Source organism: Nicotiana tabacum, chromosome 12 (assembly GCF_000715075.1).
Source record: "Nicotiana tabacum cultivar K326 chromosome 12, ASM71507v2, whole genome shotgun sequence".
Lineage (NCBI taxonomy): Eukaryota > Viridiplantae > Streptophyta > Magnoliopsida > Solanales > Solanaceae > Nicotiana > Nicotiana tabacum.
The window spans coordinates 118,253,620-118,280,966 of record NC_134091.1 but is presented as its reverse complement, the minus strand read 5'-3'; the positions used below and the strand labels follow the sequence as shown (position 1 = coordinate 118,280,966).

Here is a 27,347-nt window from a genome sequence, read left to right as displayed (position 1 = left end):
GCACCTGTGTATGAACTTCCAGTATATTATGCTGAAAGTTCACATGTAAAAAATTCGAACTACATTATATTATGCTGGAATATTTTTCGGATTTTGAACAATGTTTTCATTCAGATTTATCTTTACATAAAAAATGACTAAATTTCGATTACTTTTGAATGTGACTATTTTTCAATTACCACGTGTAAATCTGATATTTTTGAATTCACCCTAAAATTTTAGAAACTTTATATAAAAATATACATATAGGTGAAATAATAAATTTAAATAGCTATTTCTATAGTCAGTTTGGTTCGATTTTTTCCGGTTATTTTTTTTTTAAAACCAAAAACAAATCAAATTTGATCGGTTTTAAAATTCAAAACCAAACCAAACCTAAAAAGTATCAATTTTTTTGATCGGTTTCGTTCGATTTTTGGTTTAGTTCGATTTTTCAAATTTTTATGAACACCCCTAATTTCAAGAAGCCATGAATATCTATATTATCTCCGGTTAACCCATTTTCTATTCATATTTAAATATAACTTGGGTCATTTTCAACCCGCCCAAATTCGACCTGACCTGCCCATTTGCGACCCCGAGGTATCAACCAGAAGTATAATCTATCTCAACATAGTAAGGATTAGGGCCAAACAAGCATAGTAGCACCAGTTTTAACTCTGTACGACTTAGAGGGCATTTACTCCTTGATTTAGAAGCAATAACTTTGAAGTCATACTCGTACACTATTCCCGGCGGTTAGGCTCCCCTATTGTACGATTGAAACCTGGACCTTTTTGGGATTTGAATGCCTCATTCACATTTTAGGTGTTTCCACTTGTCCTAAACTTCGATCATGAAACGGAAGAGTTCTACACTTTCACCAACACCCTCGTAGAACCAAAAAATCATTTTGAAGACCAAGAGAATGTCCCTTCGGAATAGGGAAAGAAGAGTGATGTCCTCGTGGAGGAATACTATCACATACAGATTCTACTGCTACTATGTGCCTTGTGCAGCAACTGATGGCTGCACCCCTTTAGCCAAGAACCAGTTACCTGTAAATACTTTACCCTTGATACTAACATAGCACATTGTCTGGCGTACAACACTACATACGTAGTTGTCATATCGGAGAGTCAAATTGTTACACTAATTGAGGACCATAGGCCCCTAAGAAAAATACTCCCACAAGTTTTAAATATTTTATAACTGGTCTGGTTCCAAAAATTTAATTAACCATCCAATGCGCTTAATGCAAGTCTATATTAAGGCAGAGTTTGTTCACCATTAAAGAAATCATTTAAAAGGCAGCACTGAATTTCATAAATGAAGGATAATAACCCACTAGCTAATCCTGCGATAAACTTCACAAGTCCATGTTGATCAACTTGGGGTACAGAATTCGGTCATCTCTCCCAGTGTTGCTCTCCAAAAGTGCACTTTGCACGAGTTCCTGGCAACATGTGTTACTGTCAGCAAATGTGCAAAGTAACCACGTAAAGGTACTATGAATATACAAAATAAACCAACCTTGACATCCCTGTGAGAAAGGAATTTCCCCAAGTTGTGGATGATTAATCTCAAATCTTCAACCTGAGAAAGGCATACTTGATTGAGTTTCCTAGGCAACGAGAGAGAGAGAGAGAGAGAGAGAGAGAGAGAGAGAGAGAGAGAGAGAGAGAGAGAGAGAGAGAGAGAGAGAGAGAGAGGGGGGGGGGGGGGGGGGCAAGGACAAGCTAGTTGGCTTACCCTAACATATCCTGCCCGGTTACGGTCAAAAAACCTGAAAGCCTGTTCCAGAGCAAGAAGATGCAAGAAATCATACAGAGAACATAAAAACAGTGAAAAGAAATTACGAGAAAGTAACCAGTAACTTACTTGCAACAGTTCTTTGTTAACCTCACCCTGAGTAGTTCTAGTATTTTTCTCTTCTTTGCTGCCTGATTTAAGATTTGGCTTTTTCTCAGAAGCTCCTTCATCCTTGCCACTTCCAGGCAGTTCATCTCCGGTATCAGCATCACTTTGCATTTCCTCAGCATTTTCCTACAATCAGAAACATCCAAGATTACAGTAATGTACATGACATTTAGTTTCCTCATCTGCACACCTGTGCTGCAAACCCAACTACCCAATCCATCAGTTCAAAATTTCAAATTATTGTCATCCACCTCGAAACAATCCCCAAGTGAACAAACATATTGTTGCCTACTCACAAATTTGGCACTACAATTTCAAATAACATAATCGATGTTCACCAATAAGCTTACTAAAAAAAGTTAACATTCACCAAAGATCAACAGTATTCCATGTCCAAACAGTTACACTCTGTCTCAATAAGTGGATATTTAACACTTATGTGAGAATGATCGCCGTGAGAACTTGGAATCTATTTGCTTGTCCAAGCATTGATTTCAAATGTCACTCCAAATGGAGCATTAAGGTATTATACCTAACATAAGTTTTCTATTAGAAGACATAATTATGCCCAAGATAACTTGCTTAAACAAAATACATATCTTATGTTGGCAAAAAAACTTCTACATAAATTACACTACCCCAATCCTCTGTTAAGTCTTAGTCGTACCAGAAGATCCAAATTTAGTTGAAAATAGATGCGGGCAGTGTTTCTTGGTATATCCAATGTAGTCAATGATATGAGATTTTGATTGAAATATATGAGAAACTAAAACACCTACTGCAACCGTTATTCACTGACAATGTTCCCGCTAAATGAGATCAACAGACAGCAGATTCTACACATATCAAGTACACAGAGAACAAAACATAAAAGAAATTGTGAAAGTGGTAGCAAGCTAAGACAGAACCTTTGCCTCCTCAGCCTGGCCATCCTGAGGGCTTGTGTCTGGCATTTCTGATTCTTCCTCTGGATCTTCCTCTGGATCTTCATCCATCTCAGAGCCATCATTCGCTTCTTCACCTGAAATCATCGCCTCTTCAGGATTGCTTAGGGAGGTCGCCTCTTCCTTGACAAGTGATTTCTCATCCTCTTGATCATGTTTGCCATGTGATTCACTTTTAGTAGACTTGGCATCCTCCATGGACTCATCTATCTTTGCACGCTTGGCTGATTTTTCCTCACTTTTCTTCTTGGATGATTCTTCTCTCCGTCTTTTCTGCTGGTTTCGCTTGATCAAAAACTTAGAGCGCAATTTCTATCATAAAAATAACATAAAGGATAAGGGTTAGATAACAACCTAGCAATAGATCTCAAGGCACTAACTGAATTATATGACTGGCACAAACCTGAAGAAAGGGTAAGAGACGAGAAGCCATTTCATAATAAAACATTTCATAGAGGGATTCCGCGACGAGTGAAAGCTGCAAAAGGAATCAGCAAAGGTGAACGCGATAACATCCAATTGAACCAAAAGTACAGTAATCAATTCATGGATGATAATTTAGTATTCACCAAATCATATGACAAGTTTGTGATATCCAGCAAAAAGTACAGACATGGTCGCTTTATACGCTAAGGGTATACCTCAAATCTTGACTCTGCAATATCCTTATCACTATAATCCAACAAAGAATCCAACGAAAGAGACAGCGATCGCAACTGTAGCCAATGATGCACAACAATATAGTTATTTCCATACAAACAATAGGATAAAGCATTTCTTCTAACAGGAAGAGTTAAGTGATTCTGATTCAACCTACCTTCATATCCTTGCTCCCTTTTGTTTGAAGAAAAAATCCAGGGTGCCGAGGAGGATCTTCACTTCTCTTTTCTTTGATCTCTTTTGTCGATTTGCTCTTCGAAAGGTTTTTTCCATCCTGATCCTTCTTTTCTGTTCGTTCTTTGGAGTCCACCTTTCCTTTTAGCTTTGGATGGTCATCATTCAGAGAACTTTTATTCTTGTCTGCTTCTGATTCTTTCTTGGACCCAGCAAGATTTAACTCCTCAGTCCTTTTTTCTTCTTTTGTTTCTTGCTTCACCTCAGCTACTTTTGATTTAGTTTTAGGGCTAACCTTCTGTTCTTGTTTGACCACATTCACATTCTCTGTATTTTCTACATTATTATCACCCACATTTTGCACCTCACTTTCAGCTTGAACTGACTTCTTCTCTTTCACATCATCTTTGATACTATCAACACCACTGACCCCATTGTTGGACTCTGTAGATGCTGCTTTTCGTTTGGGAACCCTCTTAATTATTTTCCTCTTAACTGTTTTCTTCACAACAGCATCCTGCTTGACAGCACTACTATTACCATCAGTTTTACTATTCCCCTTATCTTCGGAAGATTCTGCCTCCTTGACAGTTTTCACATCGGGAGGGTTTGATCCATCATCTTTTGGAGTTTTCCCCACGGGAACCTTCTTAATAATTCTCTTCCTTATAAAAGTTTTAACTGGAGGATTAGCAGATGCTCCAACCTGGGTAGAAGCAATCTCTACGCTCGAACTTCCATCCCCAGTTTCTTTACCATCCACCTTATCGTTCACTTTCTGTGTGGTCTCCAAGTCATCTTTCTTATTGGAGGTCTTCTGTTTAACAATTCTTTTTATAACTTTCTTCTTAACTGACTTTGCACTACCATCAGTCTCAGTAGCGGCACTTACTGCTGTAAGTTCAGGAATATCATTCCCCTCCTTTTCAAGAGCTTGTTTACTCTCTCCACCTTTTTTCTTAGACCCATCTTTATCAGCTGTATTCTCTTTTAGTTTGCCATCATTCTCCTTCTTGCTTGCTTCTGCAGACTGTCCAGATGCAGAGTTTTTTCCCGACTTGGGACCCCGCTTAGCATCTGCAAAATGCTGAGACATCAGTTGTTGAGTTCCAAAAAGGATAAATGAGCCAGAATAGATTCTCAGGTAAAAAAAATTGATGCACCAAAAGTTCAGATATCTTACCTTTCTGACTTTCCTTCTCTCCAGATTTCTAGATCAAACAAATAATTTAACCGTCAGCAAGCAAAACTATAAATGTACCACCTGTGTCTAAAGTAAATGAAAAGGAACAAAAAGATAAAAGTAAACTAGAAACTAAAATGCTACTCTCTGTCCCAAAAGAAATGGTTATTGCTATATTAGGAATCAAACAATATTTCCTTACATTATGATTGATATATATGTGTGCGTGTTTTGTTTTTTTAATTTTTTTTGCCCCCAAGGGCTAGCTCAATTGGCAAAGGTAGAGGGACTTGTGTCTTAGGTCACAAGTTCGAGCCCAGGAACAAGCGAACTAACTCTGGTATTTAAGTGGAGAAGGGTAGAGTGGCGGGCCCATCATCCCCAAGTTTTGAAGGCTATGTGGAGACAGGTAACAAAAAGCGATTGGCATTCTGGAATATAAACCTCCAGCATGCTCTTATAGTGTGGGAAACTGGAAGAAGCATATAAGAACCCCATGGAGCATGTACTCTAATTATATCAGCATCGGCATTCGGAGAGGCAGAACAACACTTTTTGGCAGGACACTTGGCTGGGACATAAACCTCTGAGAGATAAGTTCCCCAGATTATATATTTCTTCTAGCAATCAAAATGTAGCTGTGACTGATAGCTGGAATCATTTTTTTTTATAAGGTAAACATTTTATTAACGTTGGGGAAAACATGTAGAGCAGTATACCAAAAAGTTAAGAGACCCTACACCAAAATATGGTTCTCTATGAAAGCAACCCAATCATCTATACAGTGATTGCTGGAATCACAAGGCTGCAATCCCCTATTAAGAAGCCACAATGACTGGTAGTTGGAAATATTAGTAATTTCCTACAGCTGCTATATACATAACCAAAGGCTACAACCACAACAAAACACTATAATAGAGAAAGCTCAGAGCAAGTGTGTGTTTACTGTTTACTGTGAGGTCTTATACGGCTTTAGCTGGGAGCAGCAGATTGAAGAATGTTGCATTGGAAGCGGATTTGAGAGCATAAAGCATCTCAATAAGTGCAATGTTTGGTCAATGGCACAAAGAGTGTACCACTACACACAGATGCCATAAATAGCCATCTCTCTCTACTTTGTTTTTTCTAAATTTATAAGGAATATGCTAGACATCTCTTCATCCACTGCAAAGTCCCCTTCCAGTTATTGCGCGCGTACTTAAACCTATGGGAGATGGGCAGTGCATGCCAGAAACTACAAAAAATTTACTCTTCCACTGGCACAGAGGACTCAACAAAGAGCACTCCGGTATACCATTCTGCAGCAAAAGATCTTTGAAGGAAGGAAGGAGTGTAATGAGGATCAAGTTATTTAATGTCTAGTTTATGGTGTAAGTTATTGGATGCAAATGACAGAGATAACTGATAGATCTTCTCAATTCGTTACATGTGCAGTAAAATAACTAACTTCTTCCTTTTTGTAAGGCAAACACGACTGCACCAGCTTGGCGTCAGTTTATAAAGCAATAACTTACCTTCTTAATAAGAGAAAAAAGATAGAAGAGATTTGTCAAACATAAAAAAGACAAATTTTGTAGAAGATACAAGAGATGTTCTAGTCTAAGAAAGCAGACCTCTTTCCTCAAAGCAAGTTCCTTCTCTCTCTCAGCAATAGCCTTTTTTTGAGTAAACCAGAGCTCACGCCATGATTCTAATGAAGGGAGGCATTCAGATAAGTCCGGAACGAAGTAAACAGTGACTTCTTTATGACTGAACAACCCATCCTTTCCAACTCTTTCATAGTGTATCTGCCAAACATCATAAAATAAATTATCTTCAAAATCATGTAAATATTATTCTGAACAGTTTCTAAGATTCTGTGATGGTCCAGATCATAAAACTATTTATTGGATTGAGTTCACTAACTATGATTTTTTGGCAAAGAAGCTAAGGAGCCTTTTAAACATTTTTTATAATATGGTCCATCTCAGTATATGGACTGCAGAAGGGGAAAAGGGATGCTGATTAACAAAAAATACAACAAAACTTAAAGTTGACAAGCAGCTGAAAAAGACTTTCAGGCATTGGACATCCTTGGAAAAAATACCCAGAATTACTGTAGCTTTCATTAGAAAACAGCATTTCCTTGTCAGCACGTAGGTAAGATGGTGAGCAAATATCTTTAAGAAGTAAATATATACATGTTTGAGGACCTGTGCTTCATTCAACTCCAAGGAAAATGACAACCCTCACTCTCATTATTATTCTGCAAACAAAACCACTTCAACTAGCTAAAAAGCTCCTGACAAGTTAACATGAATGCTGCCAATGTGAGCCATTCATTGTATTACCGTCCTCGAGGGATACATCTTCAACATGATTGATTTGAGGTCCCAAAAATGTAAATCTACTTAGGAACGTGACCACGTGGGCTAACAGACTTTCAAGGAGTTAAAGTAATGAGATCCAGATTAGATTCAGTCCCGCAGGCCAATTTTGTAAGTGTCATTGAAAGGATAGGGATAGGGGGTGACTGTTATGGACAAACTGGACATGAAACAATTGGTTATTTTCAGTTGTCTTTTTTGACTATCTGGAAGCCAAGTATCCTAGAATCTCCTGGAGGTTATTAGCAAGGCATTTCTACAAGAATTTTGCTAGGAAGGAGTTCTTGAAGCCCCCTCATCCAAGAGGACCAAGACAATTTCCAAATAAAACAAAAGGGCTCAGCAAGATGGTGACACATGAAGGAAAGGAGGAGCAATATGCCAACCATCTGTCCATAACGCTTAAAGCATTAAGCGGATGATTTATTTACTCTTTCACTATTCAGAGTTCATGTGATAGACATTAATAAAGTTAACATTTAAGAGAAAATTGTGAGAATGCACGGGAGAAAAATCTATTTATTAACAATGATACAATGAGCCCTATATATAATACATATTCTACTCCTACTACATGTGGGACTAGGATTATTTACACATAACTATCTAGCACTCCCCCTCAAGCCGTTGCATACAAATCATATGTACCAAGCTTGTTAGATATGTAACTAATACGAGGACCAATGAGGGACTTGGTGAAAATATCTGCAAGCAGATCATACAAGGCCACTAGACTCCCCCGAGCAACAAAATCAAGTGGTTGCTGATAAATAGAAGTTGGCCAAAAAGTCGCCGGAAAAATTTGAAAATAGTGAGACTAAGCCGAATTTCACACTACAAAATAGGTTCTAAAACACCACTAGAAATCAGAAACATTTCTGGAAATCACCGGAAAAAATAAAAGTTGTCAAAACTTTATGTAATTTATATGGGTATTGGGTAGGCTCGGAATCACTGGACGAGTAAGTTGTCCTGAAGAAGTTTTATCAAAAAATGGTCAAAAAGCGGCATGAATGGCTCACACGCGCCGTCAAAGTTACTGTAGCTCACCGGAAAATTCCAAAATTCTCGAAATCTGTAAGAAACTGTACTGGTGGACTCAGAATCACCACATGAAACAACTGTCCTAAAGAAATTTTTGAAAATTCTGGCGGGAAAGTGCTCCACGCACCGGCGCGTGTCAGACGCGCTCGCCCGGAGCCCTAGTTCTGGAGGCGCGTGAGGGACTTTCTGCGGGAGCGATTGATTGGGGTTTTGTCGCCTGACTTTTCCGAACAAGATGGTAGTGTTGGTTTCCGCACAACACTTACCGATAAGGAGATAACGCAAATCAATCTTGAGTCGTCAACCGGAAAGACGCACAGTGACTGACTTTTCTGTTCTGATGGGACTGGGATTTGTGGGGTTTGGTCGCACAAGGGTTTCGGATCTGATGGTGGTACTAGTATATGCACAGTACCACTATAGCAGTGATGAACTCTCGGAACAAGACGAAGTTGTCAGAAAATTGCACGGCGATAGATCTTTCTTCCCGGAAAGTCGCTGGAATGATGCACAACGATAATTTTCTCACTGAAGCTCTGATACCATATGAGAATGCACGGTAGAAAAATCTATTTATTAACAATGATACAATAAGCCCTATATATAATACATATTCTACTCCTACTACATATAGGACTAGGACATATTCTACTCCTACTACATATGGGACTAGGACATATTCCACTCCTACTACATATGGGACTAGGACTATTTACACATAACTATCTAACAAAAACAAAAGGAGAATCTACTTTAGACATTTAAAGAGACATTTAAAGTAGAATAAACAGAGGACAGAGAGACCCACATAGGCGGATATTACCTCAAGGAAACGGTTCCACTGCTGGCAGTTTTTCAAATCAAGATGAGTTATGTCCTTTGCATGTCTAATAGCAAGAGCTATATCAGTAGGGTTCAAAATAAACTGTAAAACAATATTAGAGGAATGTAATTGACAAACCTAAGAGCTGTCTGAATCAAAGAGGAGTCATCAAGTGATGGATCCCCACCATCAACACTATCCCACTGGCCCCCTATAGCCATTAAAGAGTTTTCCAGTTTAAGAATGGCAAACCTAAGCATGTTGCAAATATGAGGTATCCGGTCATCATAGTTTCGATCGGATGACAACTCTTCCAGAGAATTTTTGCTGAGCCCACTCATCAAAATCATCTATATATCAGAAAACAAAAATGACAACTTTCAGAAATATATTAGCACAACACAGTGTAGAGAGAGTGAATTGGGATAACAAGGTACATGTCATTAACAGGACAAATGATACCGATGCATAAATACTGTGTTTCCTCTACAACAACAACAACGGCCAAGTATAATCTCACAAGTGGGGCTCGGAGAGGGTAGTGGGTACGCAGCCTTACCCCTACCATGAAGGAAGATGTTGTTTCCGATAAATCCAAATACTGTGCTTCCTCTATAACACTGAAAATTATATAACTAGCTAGCTTGTCATCTTTGAACATATAGCATATAGAACATAGAAGGCAGCAGTAGAGTAGAAAATCAGGGCAGAGGTTTCTCTTTGTGAGGTCTATTGCTTTTCAATCTAGTCAAGTTGAACAAAGCTGGTACAAATGCATCAATACTAGCAACAAAAAGGAGCAAGTATGTTTAGTGCAATCATCACCTATATAAAAAAATTATAAGGACCTTAAGCAATTATCACATTTTCCCCCAATTAAAATCCATCATTAAGCCTCCAATTTACACTCAAAGATGCCACAAAACTAAGGAGTACAGACAGATTGATATATAACCATCATGAACTAGAAATGATCACCACTTCATCATGATTCTCATCAGCAAAGTTCTAAAATGAATGCAAGAAAAAGAAGGCACATCTGCTTTGACGACAAACTTTTGAAACACCAAAAGAATTCCGCACCATTATTCTCCTCGTTCTTATATCTGACTACCACTTAAAATATCATGATAACATCTCGAGCAAATGCTAACTTAAGAATTCTCAGAGCACAGTTAGACAGGAAAGGTTCTAAAACAATTTATATTCCTTCAAAGAAACCTTTGCATTCCATATAGTCCTCCCATGTTCTGATTTTTCAGGTTCACCAGCAAACGGTTTCGATGACAGCCGCTTCAGCGCAGTTGCAGCATCTCCTTCAACAAAATCATGCTCAAAACTGTTCCATCATGAAAAGGATGATAGTGTCATACCAGCCATCAACTTACAGATTTCAAAGAATAAAAACTACACATCAACCTAAAAATTAACTACACTAGATTGAGCGCGCGGGGATTTGGGTGTAGAGAAAACATCTGTTAGAGCTGCGGCTCATAAGGAAAGATCATTTCAAAAACAATTGAGAGACTTTGTAAATGTTTGCAAACCGGGTATTCCACTGCCGAATGGAAGTCTATCGTGCAAAATAATAGAAATAAAATATAAAAAATGAACATCAAAAAGGAAGGGTATCATGACTAATCACCTGACAGGAGTATGCAGAGAAAGCTTAAGATTCCCTTTTGGCCAATTCACAACCACCTACAACAAAAGAAAATGCAATGTTACATAAGATATCTCACGTAAATTAGCCGAATGAAAGAAAAGGCAAACCTTCGAGCATTCTGGAGATATGAAAAGCCTTGGATATCGCCTATCCAGTGACAGATAATCCCTCTCAATTTCAACCAAATTGGTTGAATAAACCTGCAAAAACAACAATAAATGCATAAGAATTGAAATCATTAGATACGCTTGCTAAATAATTGAAGCACTCTTTCAAGTCTACAAACATCAAGAATTCAAATGAAGGCGAGACCACTATCCTCCCGAAAAGGATACCCATCAAAAGTTCTGATGATACAGAAAAGGAAGAGCAAACAAACGAAGGAACAGAAAGAGTGCCACATTCCTTGTAGAAACTACATGTCTTGAGCATCACGAACAGTAACATCCAGAGGGAAAGATGAAAGAGAGTATAGGGGACTGGCAAGAAGACAAAGGAAAAGGAGGGACAAATTTATCTGACACTGGCAATGGTTCAAAATAAAAGCATATTGCAAGACAAGATAATTGAGAAAGCCAATAGTGTTAGGCAGGGAATAAGGATGAGTTTAGAAATGAGTAGCTTGATAAGTCTCTGTCCATGAAATAAGGTGATCAAGAAGTTTAAAGTACTTAGAGGTCCTCATTACACTTCATTCCCAAATGGAAAGCAGAACCACTTAAGGAGGATAAAAATGATTCAAGCACTAAGCTCTTGTTTTACCTTGCAGAAATACTCTCTCCTTTTAATCGGTGAATGACGCCTTCAGCATGATAGAACACCAAGTTAGTTATGAATGCTACAATATATAGCAGCTGCTAAACACACACAACCATAGATGGACAAAACCAAATAAAAATTCCACCTATGCAAAGCTTCAGGACGTGGAGATTCTCGTCGTGAAGATCTACTTTCCTTGGCCAAAGAGGGTCCTCGTCGATCCCTAGAAGTCCTGGGAGGAGTTCGGTCATGCTTTATTTCAGCTCCACGTTTGCGCTCATGATCTTTTTCCTTCTCCTTACGTTCCAAAGCACGTTCACGATCACGCTCTCTTTGTCGTTGTCGTTCTCGTTCCCTTTCCCGCTCTCGATCTCGTTCCCTCTCTCGATCTCGTTCGTGTTCTCTTTCTCGATCTTTCGCCCTTTCTCTATCTTTCTCTCTCTCACGCGAAGAGTGCCGATCTTTCTCCCTTCGCTCAAGCTCCCGAGAGTAGACAATCCTGTCATCCTTATAATCATCTAACCTTGAGAGGCCAGAACGTGCCAACGTGCTGCCAGGATAGTCAGACTCGATGGAAGTTGCATGCAGCCCCTTCCCTATCCCATAGTCTCTACCTGGAGGCAAGCTCACTCCATAACCTGGATTTGTAGAACTCTGAACACACATGACATCCTCAACAGCTCTTTGTGGTGCCGCCCCTAGGATTGAAGGAGCATGTTGCCCAGGAAGTAATGATCCAGGTAACGTTGAAAAAGTGTGAGGATCTGAGTCCATTCTGCCACTATAAGATATAGGATCTTGGGCTGCATGACGAACAGCAGCACTCCTTGCTGCAAGATATTCGACTTGTCTGCCAGAAATTTGTTGCTACTCAGTTCAATAGAACATATAGCTCCATGAAAGAAGCTAACAGGATGTGCACAGATATATGCCATCACTCACAAGATGTATCACACTCCTATATACATGTTAGAGCAAGGAATAGACACAGATAATGTAAGGGGAAATGCAAGTGCAACTAAACAAAAGCATCAGATGGTTCAAAAGAGCATTTTGCAACTACGTCACACAATTTTGAGATAAGAACTAGAGTACATACCTAGATCCTCCATCAATTGAAGCGGATTGCAATGCCTGAGACTTCAGTATTTGCTCTTGTCTTATTATAGATGCTTGATCCACGTGCTCGTATCTTTCAGCCTAACGGTAGGGAGAAAAATAGAAGACATAAAAGAAAGTAAAGAAGGTTACAAAAAGTAGTAAATTATGTAACTGGGATATTGGCAAGTGCATTATGCCTAAACAATGACAACAAGCAATATTACTCACAAGTTTTCCTTTTGACCTCCCCAAAAAATCAACCTAGTTTACAAAAAAGGGAAGTTTTACTGAAAGATTCAAACCAACCCAAATTTTATTACATTCTACTACTTCTCCTACATTTACCATCCTTAAACTAAACTACCCACTTTTATACATTCCAATTACTACACATATTTCTACCCTCAAACCCTTTTTTATTCTATGCTAAAGGGGATTATCTTGTGCAGGATTGACTATAAACTTCTATCTGATCCAGCTCCTTCGTATTCTGTTTTAGTCAATCTCTAAGGAAATGCAGTAATAAGAGTTTGGGTAACTCAAACTTTCCAACTCCCATTCAAAAGTTTCACAATCATAATTACTACCATCATGAGCATTGAGCTCTCATGTGCAGGTGCGCATGGTGTGTCCAGGGTGGTGGTAATGGTCCAAAGAATTCCTAAAACATATACTAGGGGCATAGTCCAAATACAGCACCTGATGCTTATGAGCAAAAGAAATTGAATCAGGATATCGACTGGCTTGCTCGCTTGTCAGATCTCTCCCAGCATAAGAGCTATGTCGTTCAGCATATTGGTGTCTATCAAGGGTTGGATAATCAGAAACTCTATCGGAATATTGTTGTTCAGCTTTATGACCATATTGTTGTTCAGCTTTATGACCATATTGTTGTTCAGCCTTATGACCATATCCATGGCTGGATAATGAAACGTAGTCACTTGCCGTGAACTTAGGTGAATCCACACTAAAACCGCTGCGACTTTCCAAAGCTGATGATCCAGAAACTTTTCCACCAACTGTGGACATCTGCACATGAAAGATTTGGAGATAGTTAAGTTTTTATACCCATGTCAGAAAATTATACGATTGACAATATAAAACGCTAATTGAAACACTCAAAAAAGACACACACAAAAACATAGAACGCAAAGCCATAACAAATGACAAATCAGACGGCGGTGGAAGCATTATAAACCCACAATCCTTAAATTGGTGGAAAAGGAAGAAAGCTAGCTCTAGAAAATCTTGTCAATATTATCCCACTTGTGAAATAAGTCTGTGAGACAGTCAAGTCTATGGACTTTGCAGCTAAGGCTATCCCAAAATCAATATGCACATGCACCAATTTGTTTGGCAACAATCATGCAAGGAAAGCAGCTACGTGTTCAAAGGTGACATTATTTGCAACAGGGCAATAATGTAGAACAAAATATCTCATTTTTTGGCATGATAACTAACTGATATATCTATACAACAAAATCCAATTTTGTGAAAAGGGCAGAAAATTAAGCTACTTTACCACTACTGTATGTCTGTGCCAATTTACCATCTATGCAATTACATTATCGGAAGTTAAAAAAGGAGCAACCGACATATTATGCCTGTTCAAACAATTTAACAAGAAACTAGATAAAATTTACACTTGAAGGCAGGTTAGAGTTGTATAAATACAATACACAAGAACAGGTTTTTCTTCTCTCGTGATGATAGAAGAATTAGTCTCACACCAAGTCCACATCACAGGAAACAAAATGTCACCAGCATTTATATATAACACCTGGAGCATTATTTAGTATTTGCGCCGCTAATGGAAATATTTCATTCCCCAGACGTCTCAGGCAATAGATAACATACAATTGACATGCAAATAGAATATATACAGTGAGAGATCTGCTGACCTGCTGAGCAGTGGAACCATACACAGAGCTATATTGCCCACCATAATTAGGCACTGTTGATGGATGATGACTGTGATCTCTGTAAGCACTCATTTCTGCATCTTGAGGGGTTCCTAACATTGACGAATGTCGTGAACCTGTGGGTAGTTGAGAGGGCCTCTCAGGCCCTCCAGCAGAACTTCCGGAGTAACCATGTCCCAACTAGATGAACAGAGAAAATGAACAATTTTATAAGCATGAATGTAGTACAGAAAACTATAGAATTGAATAGTTTTGACAATCATAAATGTTTAGTAAGAGCTACTTTACAATAAATTTATGCACCATTGGTTTATGGAAAAAGCTGCCCGTGAATATAAGCTGGTTCATGACACAAGATACTACAGCTGAGAATCTTTATAATTGCCTGCGACCTGCGTTTGCAAGTCGTTACATTGCCTAACTACAATGTGACTCACGTTCAGTATTTGCATGCTTAATACTACTTCGTCTAACTCATTTTTCTCATTTTATAAGACACTATTATTATTTAAGAGTTAAAGAGTTTTTACTGTTAAAATCTCATCTAAAACACAATCACGGAGCAGCCCTTTTTACTTCTTTTGCGTTGATGCTACAGAGTTTGTCCAATGCGGTGAACAATTGCTCCATTACAGAGTAGTCAAAAGCGAAAAGCGTATAAAAAGTGCCAAAATCAGTTGGAAGTTTAAGCGCAATTAAAAATTAGGCTTAGCAAAGAAGAGCGCCAATAAAGGGAAACAAATAGAAATGTAATGCAAGAAAATGTAACTATAACACAAAAAAATATTTTTTTGGACACAACAATAAAACTATAATTAAGCTATATGTATACTGTTGCGCCCTTAAAGACATAACCTATTGGTGAAGGCGCACACGCCTTAGCACCTTGACACCTACACTAGAGGCAAAGCACATGACTTGGACTTCACCAAGCTTCCGGGCTTAAGCAGTTTAGGCGAGCCTTTAACAACACCGCTCCAGCATTTGTGTTTCACAAGTACAATCTCAATGTTGATATAGCTAAGTCATAGCACAACAAAATGAAAGGATCCATATTGGCGACGGCAACTAGCTGGGATTAAGGTATAATTATTGTTGTTACACTCACATTAAGATTATGCGACAAGTCCTTTTAGTTTATTTAGGGACTTGTATGGTATGGACAAGTGTGACATTTAGACAACATATACTATCTTCTTCTTTTTTTGATTGGTAATATATCAAGAATGGTTCATCTCATACCAAACGACCCCTGAGAGTTTAACAAATATGTAAGGTCACCTTTACCTTTTGTAACAGGTAACTTGCCTCATATTCAAGATTACATATATCACTTTTTATGGAGGGTTAGCAGTAGATATCTTTAATTTGGTTTGGTGTAAACACCATGCGCGGGTAAGTATTTACCTACATAAGATTAAACTTATATTTTAATTTAGACAAACTCCAATTGGCCTTTTAAATTAAAGTACAGTTGGAATAAGTTGCATAACTGATTGATTGAATAAATTTCAATTATATAAAAAGAAGGTACCAAAATAACAAAACAAAGAGAGAGGCAAATACTCACACTTTGGCCGTAGCTTGATTGCGAAGAGTACGTTTGTTGGCCATAGGCATTAGTTCCTCGAGAAGGATACATCTTTGGACTAATACACACACCAAAACCCTAACAACAAAATGAAACAAACTAAAACAACTATCGAACGACTCCAAACATTATATAACTGAGCTATTCTTGAAAAGAGAACGCCGCGGCGTTGCGGCGGAGAGTGGTGGAATTTGAAGATTTCTTTACTGTGAAAAGTTTGGGGAAAAGAGAATTAGAGGGGCCACGGCAAGCAAAGCCCTAATGCTATTTATTTTTGGGATGAAAATTTAGAAGAGATAATATTTTGCAATTTGCTGCTCGGCTGTGTTCGGGAAAAACTTGTATCAGCATGATTTTGACCGTAGATGATGTTGACCTCACATGCCCTTACATGATCCAACGGTTTTTTTAATCTTAGAATCGGTAGTCTAATAAATATTATTTTTTTTATCGGATGTCCCGAAGGGACAGACTAATAAAAATTATTTTATTAATATCTAAAATAAGACGGGACCTTAATCAAAAGTCTAGGATAATGGAGAAATACCTAATAGGTAACACTTATTCTTAGAATGCGAATTTAATTTAGTCGGAGTAATGTGTTTCGAATATCAGTTGATTATACCGAGAAAAATACTTATGGGTTGTTTGGTAGGATGCATTAGCGTTGTGTATTAGTAATATTTTATTGGTACATTTTTTGAACATATGCATTAATTATGCAAGTATTAGTTATACACCTTATTTGGTATTATCATATCGGAGCTCTTGAAGGGGAACATCTTATTAGAAGCCTATTTGACTAGACATGTCTCCATGCATAACTAATGCATAAGAAATCATAGTATTAACAATGCAATGGGTTTTAATGCATGCATTAACTTAGTTAAAGACAAAAATATCCTTCAAAATCTATATTTGGTTAAAATATGCTACTATATACTGCAAGTTTGAAATAACCCAAGAAAGCGAGAAATAAAATTATATCCCTAATAAACAAATAAATACTTAGCATATTTTCTTTTTGGGCAAATATATAGACGACCCCTTAAACTTGGCTCCAGTTTCCATTTTGACACCTTAATTTAGCGTTTTTCCTATTGAACACTTTAATTATTTTTTGGTGTATACCATTTAAATACAACGCATGTCCGGCCAAAGGAGCGTTATGTTCACACATGATAAGCGGGTGAATGTTATTAATATTTGCTTAGGTAGATATTCCAACGGTAAAAATAAAACACACCCATTAGACCCATTTTAAAACACCCGATTTTCTCATTTTTTCTCTCAAGAATGCCCTAATTCCTCTTTCGTCTTCTTCCCTTGCAAATTTGTCATTTTCCCTTTCTACTGAAGCTTAGGTGCCCAAGCTTGAATCTTGATCTGATTTCTTCCTCATCTTTCTCGTTTATCAGTTCCATGTCACAAAAATCAACAACTTCTCGCAATGGAATGGAAATTTGTCACTGTGGATTTAATGCGCCACTGACTATATCATGGTCATCTGCAAACCCAGGTCGCCGATTTTATGGTTGTAAATTGGTAAGTCGATCGTATTGTTTTTGTTAGACTCTTGAATTTCTTAATAAAAAAATATGTTTTTAATTTTTTTGGCCGTATTTTTTTTTGAATTTTGTAGGGTCGAGGTAGCTGCAAATATTTCAGATGGCATGATGATGAAATGCCTGACCAAGCTAAGGGGGTTATACAGGGTCTGTTGAAGAGAGTCGAAAGAACTGAGAAAATAGTTGTGCGGTTGAAGTGGTTATTTGTTGTGGTGGTGGTGCTGTTTCTATGGATTTGGCTTTGGTGATGCTGGTGGTTTGAAGAATAATGTAGTATTTTTATGATATGCTGGTGCTAATAGTGTTGTAGTTGCTGTTATTAGTTCAAGAAAAATGTAGTATGTTGGAAGTAGGTACTAGGAATTTGGCCTTTTGTTAATGTACACTATCTTGTTATGAATGAAATGGAAATGACCAATTTTTAATGCAAATTTAAGTTCAGCTGCACTTCCATAATGTGTTATGAATGAAATGCAAATTCATATTCATGAATTGAAAACATAGATGCCTAAACAATCCATTGCATAATGTGATGGACTAGCATTACATCCAAGCTAAAAAATAGAGCATTGTTTTGGTCTACAAATTACAAAAAATAGAGCATTGTTTTTCCAAACATATAACTGCCCAAACTAGTAAACTCTAATAGAGCATAACCGCCCAAACAAAAAACTGGTAGTGACATCTTAGATAACATAAATAAAAACTGGTATGCTTCTCAGTGTAGATGCAGTTGAACTTGTTTGACTTGAAGAACCTTTTTTCCTTGCTGAACTCATTTGCTGAAGTTGTGACCTTGTCACTGTATTTCTTCCTTTAAACTTCAATCCAGGGGGCTTAAATCCAATGTCTATGTTAGTTGCAGATGTATCCTTGAATGTCTCGGCTGATATGACTCTCTCAGATGATATATCAGGTTGTAAAATACAATGAATTAGTAAAAAAAAAGAACAATTCCAACCCACAAAACTGCATTATAATAAACTATACACCCTTAAATTCAGGATATTAGTTACAGTCATAGTGTCAGTAAAAATCCCAAAACCATTATGCCTTGGCCTTTTATGTCCAATGGTTGCTGCATTAGCTGAGCCTCCTCCTAGTGTAGTTCCTCTTCCTTTTCCCCTACATAGTCCATGGCCTCTTCCTCTTCCTCTTCCTCTACCAATCCAGTTGATTGGTTGTTGCTTTGTCTTTTGACAACACTTGTATCCTCACATATAGATGATAGATTGCTTTGTTGAGATGTTATTTCCTGAGATGATCTTGGTGGAGGTGGTGGCATATTTTGACTTTGTTGAGTAGCACTTCTTGGAACATGCTGACAGAAGTAAAAGAAAAGAATATCAGAATTGCAAAAAAATAATGTAAAAGACAGAATTACAAATATCAGAACTTACCCCTTTCCTGCATCCAGATTTGTTATATCCTGTTTGTTGGCAGTTTGAACTATACCTGTTAATCGGGTCGGGCTGACCCGTTTACAACCCGGTTCAGCCCGGTACTGTAGCGTGGGGGGCGGGCTGGGACGGGTTGGGCGGGGAGCGGGTTTCAAACGAACAGTTTTTTGATACCGGTGCACCGGAACCCGCTAAGCACGTTAACCCGTTAACGGGCTACAGCCCCGCTAAGCCCGTTAACGAGTTTTTAACGGGCTACAGCCCGGTTTTTAACTTTTTTTTTTTACCTTTGCCAACGGTCAAATTCAAATATGACTGTTGGCCAACGGCCTTTTTTTGCAGAAATGGCCATTTCGGCCTACCCCCTTAAGAAAATTGCCCTCACACCCCTAATATTTGATAAATTATAATTTTAACCTTTTAAAAACTATAAATATCCCCCCTTCTTCTTTATTTTTCCTCACAATTCACTCTCTTACTACTCTAATTCTCTCTTGATATTATTGATTATTGTTCTTAAATTCTCAATTACTTATTATTTCAAGTTTCATCAAATATTTAGTTTAGCCATTACAAAGTTATTATTATCAAATATCAAGTATTCAAGTGAAGTGTGGTATCAATTATCAAGTATCGATCTATCAATTAAAGTTTGGTTTTTTATATCAAATTTAGTGCGGCATCCGGAATCCCGGTACACTCGTTCTATATCTTTCTATTCTTTGGTGTATATTTATTTTATTATTTATAATTATTAATTTAATTTATATAATGGATATATTTAGAGCAGCCAAAAAAGCATGCACTAGTAGAGGTGGTAGTAAAAAAACTTTCAAAAGATCAAGAGGTGGTGCTTGTTCTTCTAGTAGCTTTACACATAGTTCTAAAAGTTCACGTGAAAATTTAAATGTAGATTATGAGGGACTTTAAGAAAATTATGGTATAGATGATGATTTAGATGATAATTTAGATGATATTCCATTTTCATCACCTGATAATCTTGAAACACCACCAGCTACACCTGGTAATACTAGTCAAACTCAAAATATTAGGGGTGGAAGTCGTGGTAATACAAGTAGGCCTCCCCTCCCTATTAAGAATAATCGAAGATTAAGAAGTAAGTGTTGGAATTTTTTTGACAGACTAGAAGAAGATAAAAATTATGTAAGATGTAGAATTTGTAAGGATATTTATAAACATGTATTTTTGATCTACACAAACATTTAGAAATATTATATAATTATTATGCTAACATTGTTGATGCTTCTTCCGTTGTAGATGCAAATATTCCTTCAAGTTCTGTTTCAACATCTGGGACCAGTGCTTTGGATGATAATGATGGTGTTGAAGATTATTTGATTTGGTCTATAATAGGGGAGCATTAACAAACCAGTAGCAGAAATATTGATGAACTTCAATTCTACTTGCGAAAGTCAGCAGAGCCCCGCACAAAGGAATTTCTACCACTGGGTTGGAGGAGGAGCAACTCAAATCAATTTTTTGTTCTTTCGGCCATGGTTAGAGACGTGCTAAATGTACCGATTTCCACAGTCGCATCAGAGAGCGCACTTAGCCAATTAAGGGAGCAACTAGGAGATACTCGTCATTCATTAGGTAGCAACGCTTTGGAAATTCTAGTGTGCTTCAGAGATTGGATAAGATCAGAACGACGAAATCAAGGGCGTGACGAGGTAGATGAAGCGGATGACCAAGAAATTGGAGATATAATGGTTTATAGTTTTAATTAAACCAATGCCGGAAACCAAGAACCTCATATTGACATGGATGAACTTACAAAAATGATGCAAAGCATGTGATGTACTATTTATTTTTTTTATAATTGTTGTAAACTTTTAATTTGCAAGTTCAAAAATAACAAAATCAAAAAAGAACATGCAACTTAATTTGAAGTATTATATATTATTCAATAAAAATATCAAATGAAAGTCTTCGGAGCTTGATCCTTATATATACAATAATAACAACAACCCAGTAAAATCTCACTAATGGGTCTGGGGAGGGTAGTGTGTACGCAGACCTTACCCCTACCCCGAAGGAGTAGAGAGGTTATTTCCGAAAGACCCTCGGCTCAAAAAAACAAAAAGGCAAAAGGGACAAAAAAGGAGACAATATTAGTATCACAACAACAATCAAAGGATAAATAGGAACACCATAAAATCCAGAAGAAAGATGCAAAGTAAAGGGAGACAATATTAGTAAATATTAGTATCACCACAACAGTCATAAGAAAAATAGGAACTTCATGAAATCTAGAAGAAAGATGTAAAGCAAAAGCGATAGCTAGTAAATAGGACCTGCACTGAAAAGAGAAATAGTAAGCCACAATATTCCTACTAGTTATCTTAGGGAAAAAAAAAATTACATGGCTAGTCCCACCATGTTACGAAGTAAGGCACGACTCAACTACCTCTTAACCTACAACCCTAATACTCGACCTCCACATCTTCCTATCAAGTGTCATGTCCTCGAAAATCTGGAGCCTCGCCATATCCTGCCTGATCACCTCTCCCCAATACTTCTTAGGCCGCCCTCTACCTCTTCTCGTGTCCTCCGTAACCAGCTGCCCACACCTCCGTACCAGAGCACCTGGGCTTCTCCTCTGAACATGTCCGAACCATCTAAGCCTCGCTTCCCGCATCTTGTCATCACTGGGAGCCACATGCACCTTCTCCCGAATATCATCATTCCTAATCTTATCTATCTTAGGGTGCACGCATATCCACCGCAACATCCTCATTTCTGCTATTTTCATCTTCTGGATATGTGAGTTCTTAACATGCTAACACTCAGCCCCATACATCATGGCCGGTCTAACCACCGCTTTATAAAACTTACATTTGAGTATCGGTGGCACTCTCTTATCACACAGGACTCTAGATGCTAACCTCCACTTCATCCATCCTACCCCAATACGGTGTGTGACATCCTCGTCGATCTCCCCTCCCCCTGGATAACCGAACCAAGGTACTTGAAGCTGCCTCTACTCGGGATGACCTACAAATCAAGCCTTACATCCATGCCCACTTCCCCTGGCTCAGCGCTGAACTTACACTCCAGGTATTTCGTCTTCGTCCTGCTCAGCTTGAAACCCTTAGACTCAAGAGCTTGTCTCTAAACCTCCAGCCTCTCGTTAACACCGGCTCGCGACTCATCAATCAGAACTATGTCATCGGCGAATAGCATGCACCATGGCACATCCCTTTGAATATGGTGTGTTAACGCGTCCATCACTAGAGCGAATAAGAACGAACTGAGCGCAAAACCTTGGTGTAGCCCTATTACAACAGGAAAATGCTCAGAGTCACCTCCTACTGTCCTAACCCGAGTCTTAGCCCCATCATACATGTCCTTAATCGCCATAATATAGGGAACCGACACACCTTTTTGCCTCCAGGCATCTCCAGAGAATTTCTCTAGGAACTTTGTCATATGCTTTCTCTAGGTCAATAAATACCATATGCAGATCCTTCTGCCTCTCTCTGTATAGTTCCACCAACCTTCTAACAAGGTGTATAGCTTCTGTAGTTGAACGACCCAGCATGAATCCGAAGTGGTTGTCGGATACAGACACTGTCATCCTCACCCTCGCTTCAACCACCCTCTCCTACACTTTCATAGTATGACTTAGTAATTTGATACCCCTATAATTGTTACAGCTCTGGATATCACCTTTGTTCTTATACAATGGAACCACCGTACTCCACCTCCACTCATCCGACATTCCTTTCCCCTTAAAAATAATATTAAACAACCTAGTCAACCACTCCAAACCTGCTCTCCCCACACACTTCCAAAATTCCACCGGAATCTCATCTGGCCTGGTCGCTCTGCCCCTACTCATCTTACGCATAGCTCCCACGACCTCCTCAACCTCGATACGCTTGCAGTACCTAAAGTCACGATGACTCTCGGAATGCTCCAATTCGCCTAGCACAATATCCGATCCCATTCTTCATTCAGAAGTTTACAAAAGTAAGTCTGCCATCTCCTCTTAATCTGGGCATCTTCCATCAATACTCTACCATCTTCGTCCTTGATGCATCTCACTTGGTCCAAATCCTGAGCCTTCCTCTCTCTCAACTTGGCCAGCCGGAATAACTTCTTCTCCCTACCTTTTCCCCCAATTCCTAGTACATACGACCATAAACCGCAGTCTTAGCCTCTGTGACCGCCAGCTTAGCCTCCTTTCTAGCTGCCTTATACCTATCCATGCACACTCGCCTCTCCTCCTCACCTATGCTCCCCACTAACTTCAGATACGCCGCCTTCTTTGCTTCCATTTTTCCTTGGACCACTTCATTCCACCACCAGTCTCCTTTGTGCCCACCAGAGACGCCCATCGAGACCCCTAACACCTCTCTCGCAACCTCCCTAATATAGTATGTTGTCGTTGACCACATAGTGCTCGCGTCACCACTGCTCCTCCAAGCTCTCATAGCCGACAACCGCCCCTCCAACGCTTGGGCTTTATCCTTAGTTAAGGCTCCCCACCTGATTCTCGGTCTTCCTCGAGTAGACCTTTTCCTCCTCTTTAACATAATACCAACGTCCATCACCAAAAGCCTATGCTGCATCGCGAGTATCTCACCCGGAATCACCTTGCAATCCTTACACAACCCTCTGTCACACCTCCTGAGGAGGAGATAGTCAATCTGGGTCTTCGCCACCGTATTTTGAAAAGTAACCAAATGCCCCTCCCTCTTCTGAAAGCTAGAGTTCGCAATCACCAACCCAAAAGCCTTAGCGAAGTCCAACAATGATGTACCTCCTTCGTTCTTCTCCCCAAAACCAAAGCCTCTATGCACCTCGCTATAACCACCTGCGGTCGACCCAATATGCCCATTGAAATCCCCTCCTATGAATAGCTTCTCAGCAGGCGGAACCTGACGCACAATCTCATCTAACCCTTCCCAGAAGCGTCGTTTAACCTCCTCATCTAGGCCCACATGTGGCGCATAGGCGCTAACGATGTTTAGGGTGCACTCTCCAACCACCAACTTAATAGTCATCAATCTATCATTCACTCGTCTAACCTCAACCACTGACTCTCTAAGTTCCCTATCCACCAAGATGCCCACTCCATTCTTACCTTTCTGGACTCCTGAGTACCAAAGTTTATACTCGTCTCCCTCGCCCTCGACCCTACCCACCTTGTCTCTTGGACACACGCTATATTGACCCTCCTCTTCTGGAGGATCTTCACCAACTCTATAGATTTACCCGTCAATGTACCTACATTCCATGACCCAATTCTCAACCTACAGAAACCCTTGTTCCCTTTACCTCCCTTGCCTCCCGCCCCACCCCCTAAACCCTACCCTACCTCCCGGCCCCCATTCCCCCCAAGGACATGACCTCACTCGACCATCGTAGACCACAGCCACTCTACCTACGGCAGAGTAAGGGGAATCACTATCACACAAGGCAACAGACTAAACCATAAGAATACAAGTTGTAACAACAGGCACACTAATATGGTAAATAAACTAGTACGAGGTAAGATGTCAGCAATTTAACTCACACAACAAAGGAAAATTGGAAAACGGGAGGTACCAACTCCCGCGAGCAGAAAAAATACAATAAAAATACTGATACCACGAGTACCAGATATAAAATGAAAGAACCTGGAGCAAGGTTTCCTGAAGCGTGTCGGATCTGCTCAAGAGCACTGGCAAGTCCTGCTGTGTCCCGCCTGAAAGATGTTCGGAAGTCGCCGGAATTTACGAAACTTGCCGGCAATCTGAACACACCGGGAAATAGTTTGTCCTCGCCGGGAAGAACATATAGAGAAACCAAAAGAGATGGGTCATATGCCAGTATATAGCGCCCCAATTGGGTCCTATATTTTATTTCTCGTGTTCCACTCCTGAATTTTCGAACCGGTGTCATATGTTTCCGGTTCCTCGTCACAACGGTGCTTATTTTCGAAACTAACGGCGACGGCCGATCCTTACATATAGGTCTTACTAAATAATTTTTTGTAGCCACTTACTTTCAAATTTTAAACTTCAAAGTTTAATTCTAAGCCTTAAAAGTTTGCAAACACTTAAGTATCAATAATATTGAATAAGAAAAATAAAATTTACCTTTAAAAAAAAAATCCACAGCCCGCTAACAACCCGCTAAGACCGAACCCGGAAGGACAAAAAAAACCTAAAAAAGTACAGCCCGCTAACAGCCCGCAATGTTAAACGGACGAGCTGATTTTTTGTGTCCAACCCATCCCAGCCCGCCCGTTAAACACCCATAGTTTGAACAAGTCATCTTTACCCCTTTCTTTGATAGTTTACCATGTTTTTTTCTTGGTTCATCCTTGGCTTTTCTCCTATATCTCTTTGGTCTACCTGGCATAGGTTTAGGTTCCGGAGGCTCTATAGATGGATTTGTTGAATCCGACCGCATCTTCATATTGGGAATTAGTTGAATGAAATGCTGGTAAGCTTTAAGGAAAGTTTCCTTCCTATACCAGTGGGCAACATAATCATCTGGGTCCATTTCTCTATCATAGAATGCACATACTGCATGTTGACATGGAATGCCCCTCAACATCCATGATCTACAAGTACATGTCATGGTCCTAAAATCAACAATGAATCTGTACACACCTTCATCAACTTCAAACCCATGTTCTGTATTCCACATAACCTTACACCTCCTAGAAAGGGCTTTGTTCTCTTCCAGTATCACTATAACCATTGGTGCAATGTCAGTAACCCAAGTCTCAGCAAACCTCCTCATTTCAATGGTCCTATTCATGATTTTATGTCTAATTTCTTCCAACATAGTTATAACAGACTTGTGTCTAGGACCTACTATCCAAGAATTGAATGTTTCACACATGTTATTCTCAATGACATCACACTTTGAATCTTCTCTAAAGTATGCCCTACACCAATACTTTTTATCATACTTCAACAAGTCTTCATATATCTTATAACCAAGCTTATTCATTGCTTCCAGTTCTTCCTTGAATTTTACTTCATAAGATGCTTTGGAACATCTCCATAATTGTTTTCCCCTTTCTTCACCTCTCCAGTTCTTGGACCAGTTAGACCAAATGTGTTTAGCACACATTCTGTGTTGTGCCATTGGTAGTAATTCCCTTTATAGTTGGTACTAGTCCCTACAAAAAATAGTAATAATTGTTAGTGGACAGTATATATAAAGCAGGAAAAAGAAAAATTAAAAGTTGATTGTAACTTTACCTTTTGCATATCTGACATAACAGTTAAGCCAACACCATATCCCAACTGTAAATCTGCAATCAAATATGAGATGAACCAACTCGAGGAGTGTTTTATCTCTTCATCAACTACAACCCATGCAATAGGAAATATTTGATTGTTACCATTTCTACTAACTGCAACAAGTAACTCACCCTTTCAGATTCCCTTTAGAAAACAACCATCAAATCCTATAATCCTTCTGCACCCTTCTAACTATCCTCTTTTCAAAGCATCTAAACATAGATAGAAATAGACAAATAGATTCTTGCCAGGAATAGTCTCACTATATGTTCTGATCCAGCATGAACTCCCAGGATTTGTTTGCTTAATAATATCGGTATAATCAGCAAGTCTGTTAAATTCCATCCTCCAGTCACCCATGAATTGACTTATCACCCTACACTTAGTCCTGTAACAAACAGTCCTTCCAACATATAAACCTAACTTATCCATGACCAAATCTTGAATCTCCACAACTTAATATTTGGCTGGGAAATAATCCTATATTTATATTTATTGGCAATATACTTAGAAGTACATAATTTGTTCTTATTTTTGGTGTTGCAATTATGAGTTGGATGGTACTTCTTCACAGTAAAGTCATATGAATCTCCATAATTGCTTGCATACAATTTCGAGTTACACTTGGCTCCTTTACACTTAACTCTAACCCTATCCTTTTCATTAGGCCTAATTGTTAGTTGCACTTTGTTCTCCACAGCATATGAGGCTACTATTTTTATAAACTCTACAATATTTTCAAATGCCATATCAAGCTCAAAAATAGCAAGGTAATAGTCAGGGTCAAACCTTACCTTTTTACTTCTCCTTCTAGGAGGTATGTCAATACCCCTTTCAGCTAAAACATCTAACTCATCTGTGCTATCATCACTTCCAATATCGGAACTCGTGTAGTAGTCTTCATCCCCTCCTAATTTTCCAGCAAACCTGTCCTCCTTAGATGGTCTGCCAATATTCTCAAAGCCTTTATCTATTCCAG

The 27,347-nt window shown here is 38.8% G+C and overlaps 2 protein-coding genes across 2 annotated transcripts; both read right to left on the bottom strand.

Moving 5' to 3' along the window:
- Positions 1–1,165: 1,165 nt before the first annotated feature.
- On the bottom strand, positions 1,166–16,402 carry LOC107802770 (protein SHORT ROOT IN SALT MEDIUM 1). Its single transcript, XM_075226901.1, has 21 exons — positions 16,112–16,402; positions 14,521–14,721; positions 13,319–13,648; positions 12,618–12,718; positions 11,664–12,368; positions 11,522–11,561; positions 10,867–10,959; positions 10,739–10,794; positions 10,315–10,432; positions 9,232–9,443; positions 9,094–9,157; positions 6,474–6,647; positions 4,861–4,888; positions 3,661–4,754; positions 3,485–3,559; positions 3,247–3,321; positions 2,808–3,155; positions 1,861–2,025; positions 1,732–1,773; positions 1,513–1,575; positions 1,166–1,435 (listed from the first exon to the last, which is right to left on the bottom strand). The coding sequence occupies exons 1-21, from the start codon at positions 16,181–16,183 to the stop codon at positions 1,349–1,351; spliced, it is 4,143 nt and encodes a 1,380-aa protein (XP_075083002.1). The 5' UTR covers positions 16,184–16,402; the 3' UTR covers positions 1,166–1,348.
- An 8,890-nt stretch (positions 16,403–25,292) lies between these two features.
- Positions 25,293–26,072, bottom strand: LOC142167351 (uncharacterized). Its single transcript, XM_075227514.1, has one exon. The coding sequence runs from the start codon at positions 26,070–26,072 to the stop codon at positions 25,293–25,295; it is 780 nt and encodes a 259-aa protein (XP_075083615.1).
- Positions 26,073–27,347: the final 1,275 nt, after the last annotated feature.

Excerpts from the sequence above, each read along its gene's own strand:
- LOC142167351 (XM_075227514.1), bottom strand. The coding sequence starts at position 26,072 with ATGAATAAGCTTGGTTATAAGATATATGAAGACTTGTTGAAGTATGAT.
- LOC107802770 (XM_075226901.1), bottom strand. The coding sequence starts at position 16,183 with ATGTATCCTTCTCGAGGAACTAATGCCTATGGCCAACAAACGTACTCT. Across the intron at positions 12,369-12,617 it reads TCAATTGATGGAGGATCTAG|ACAAGTCGAATATCTTGCAG; the intron begins GTATGTACTCTA and ends AATTTCTGGCAG. Across the intron at positions 10,960-11,521 it reads GGAGAGAGTATTTCTGCAAG|GTTTATTCAACCAATTTGGT; the intron begins GTAAAACAAGAG and ends TTGTTTTTGCAG.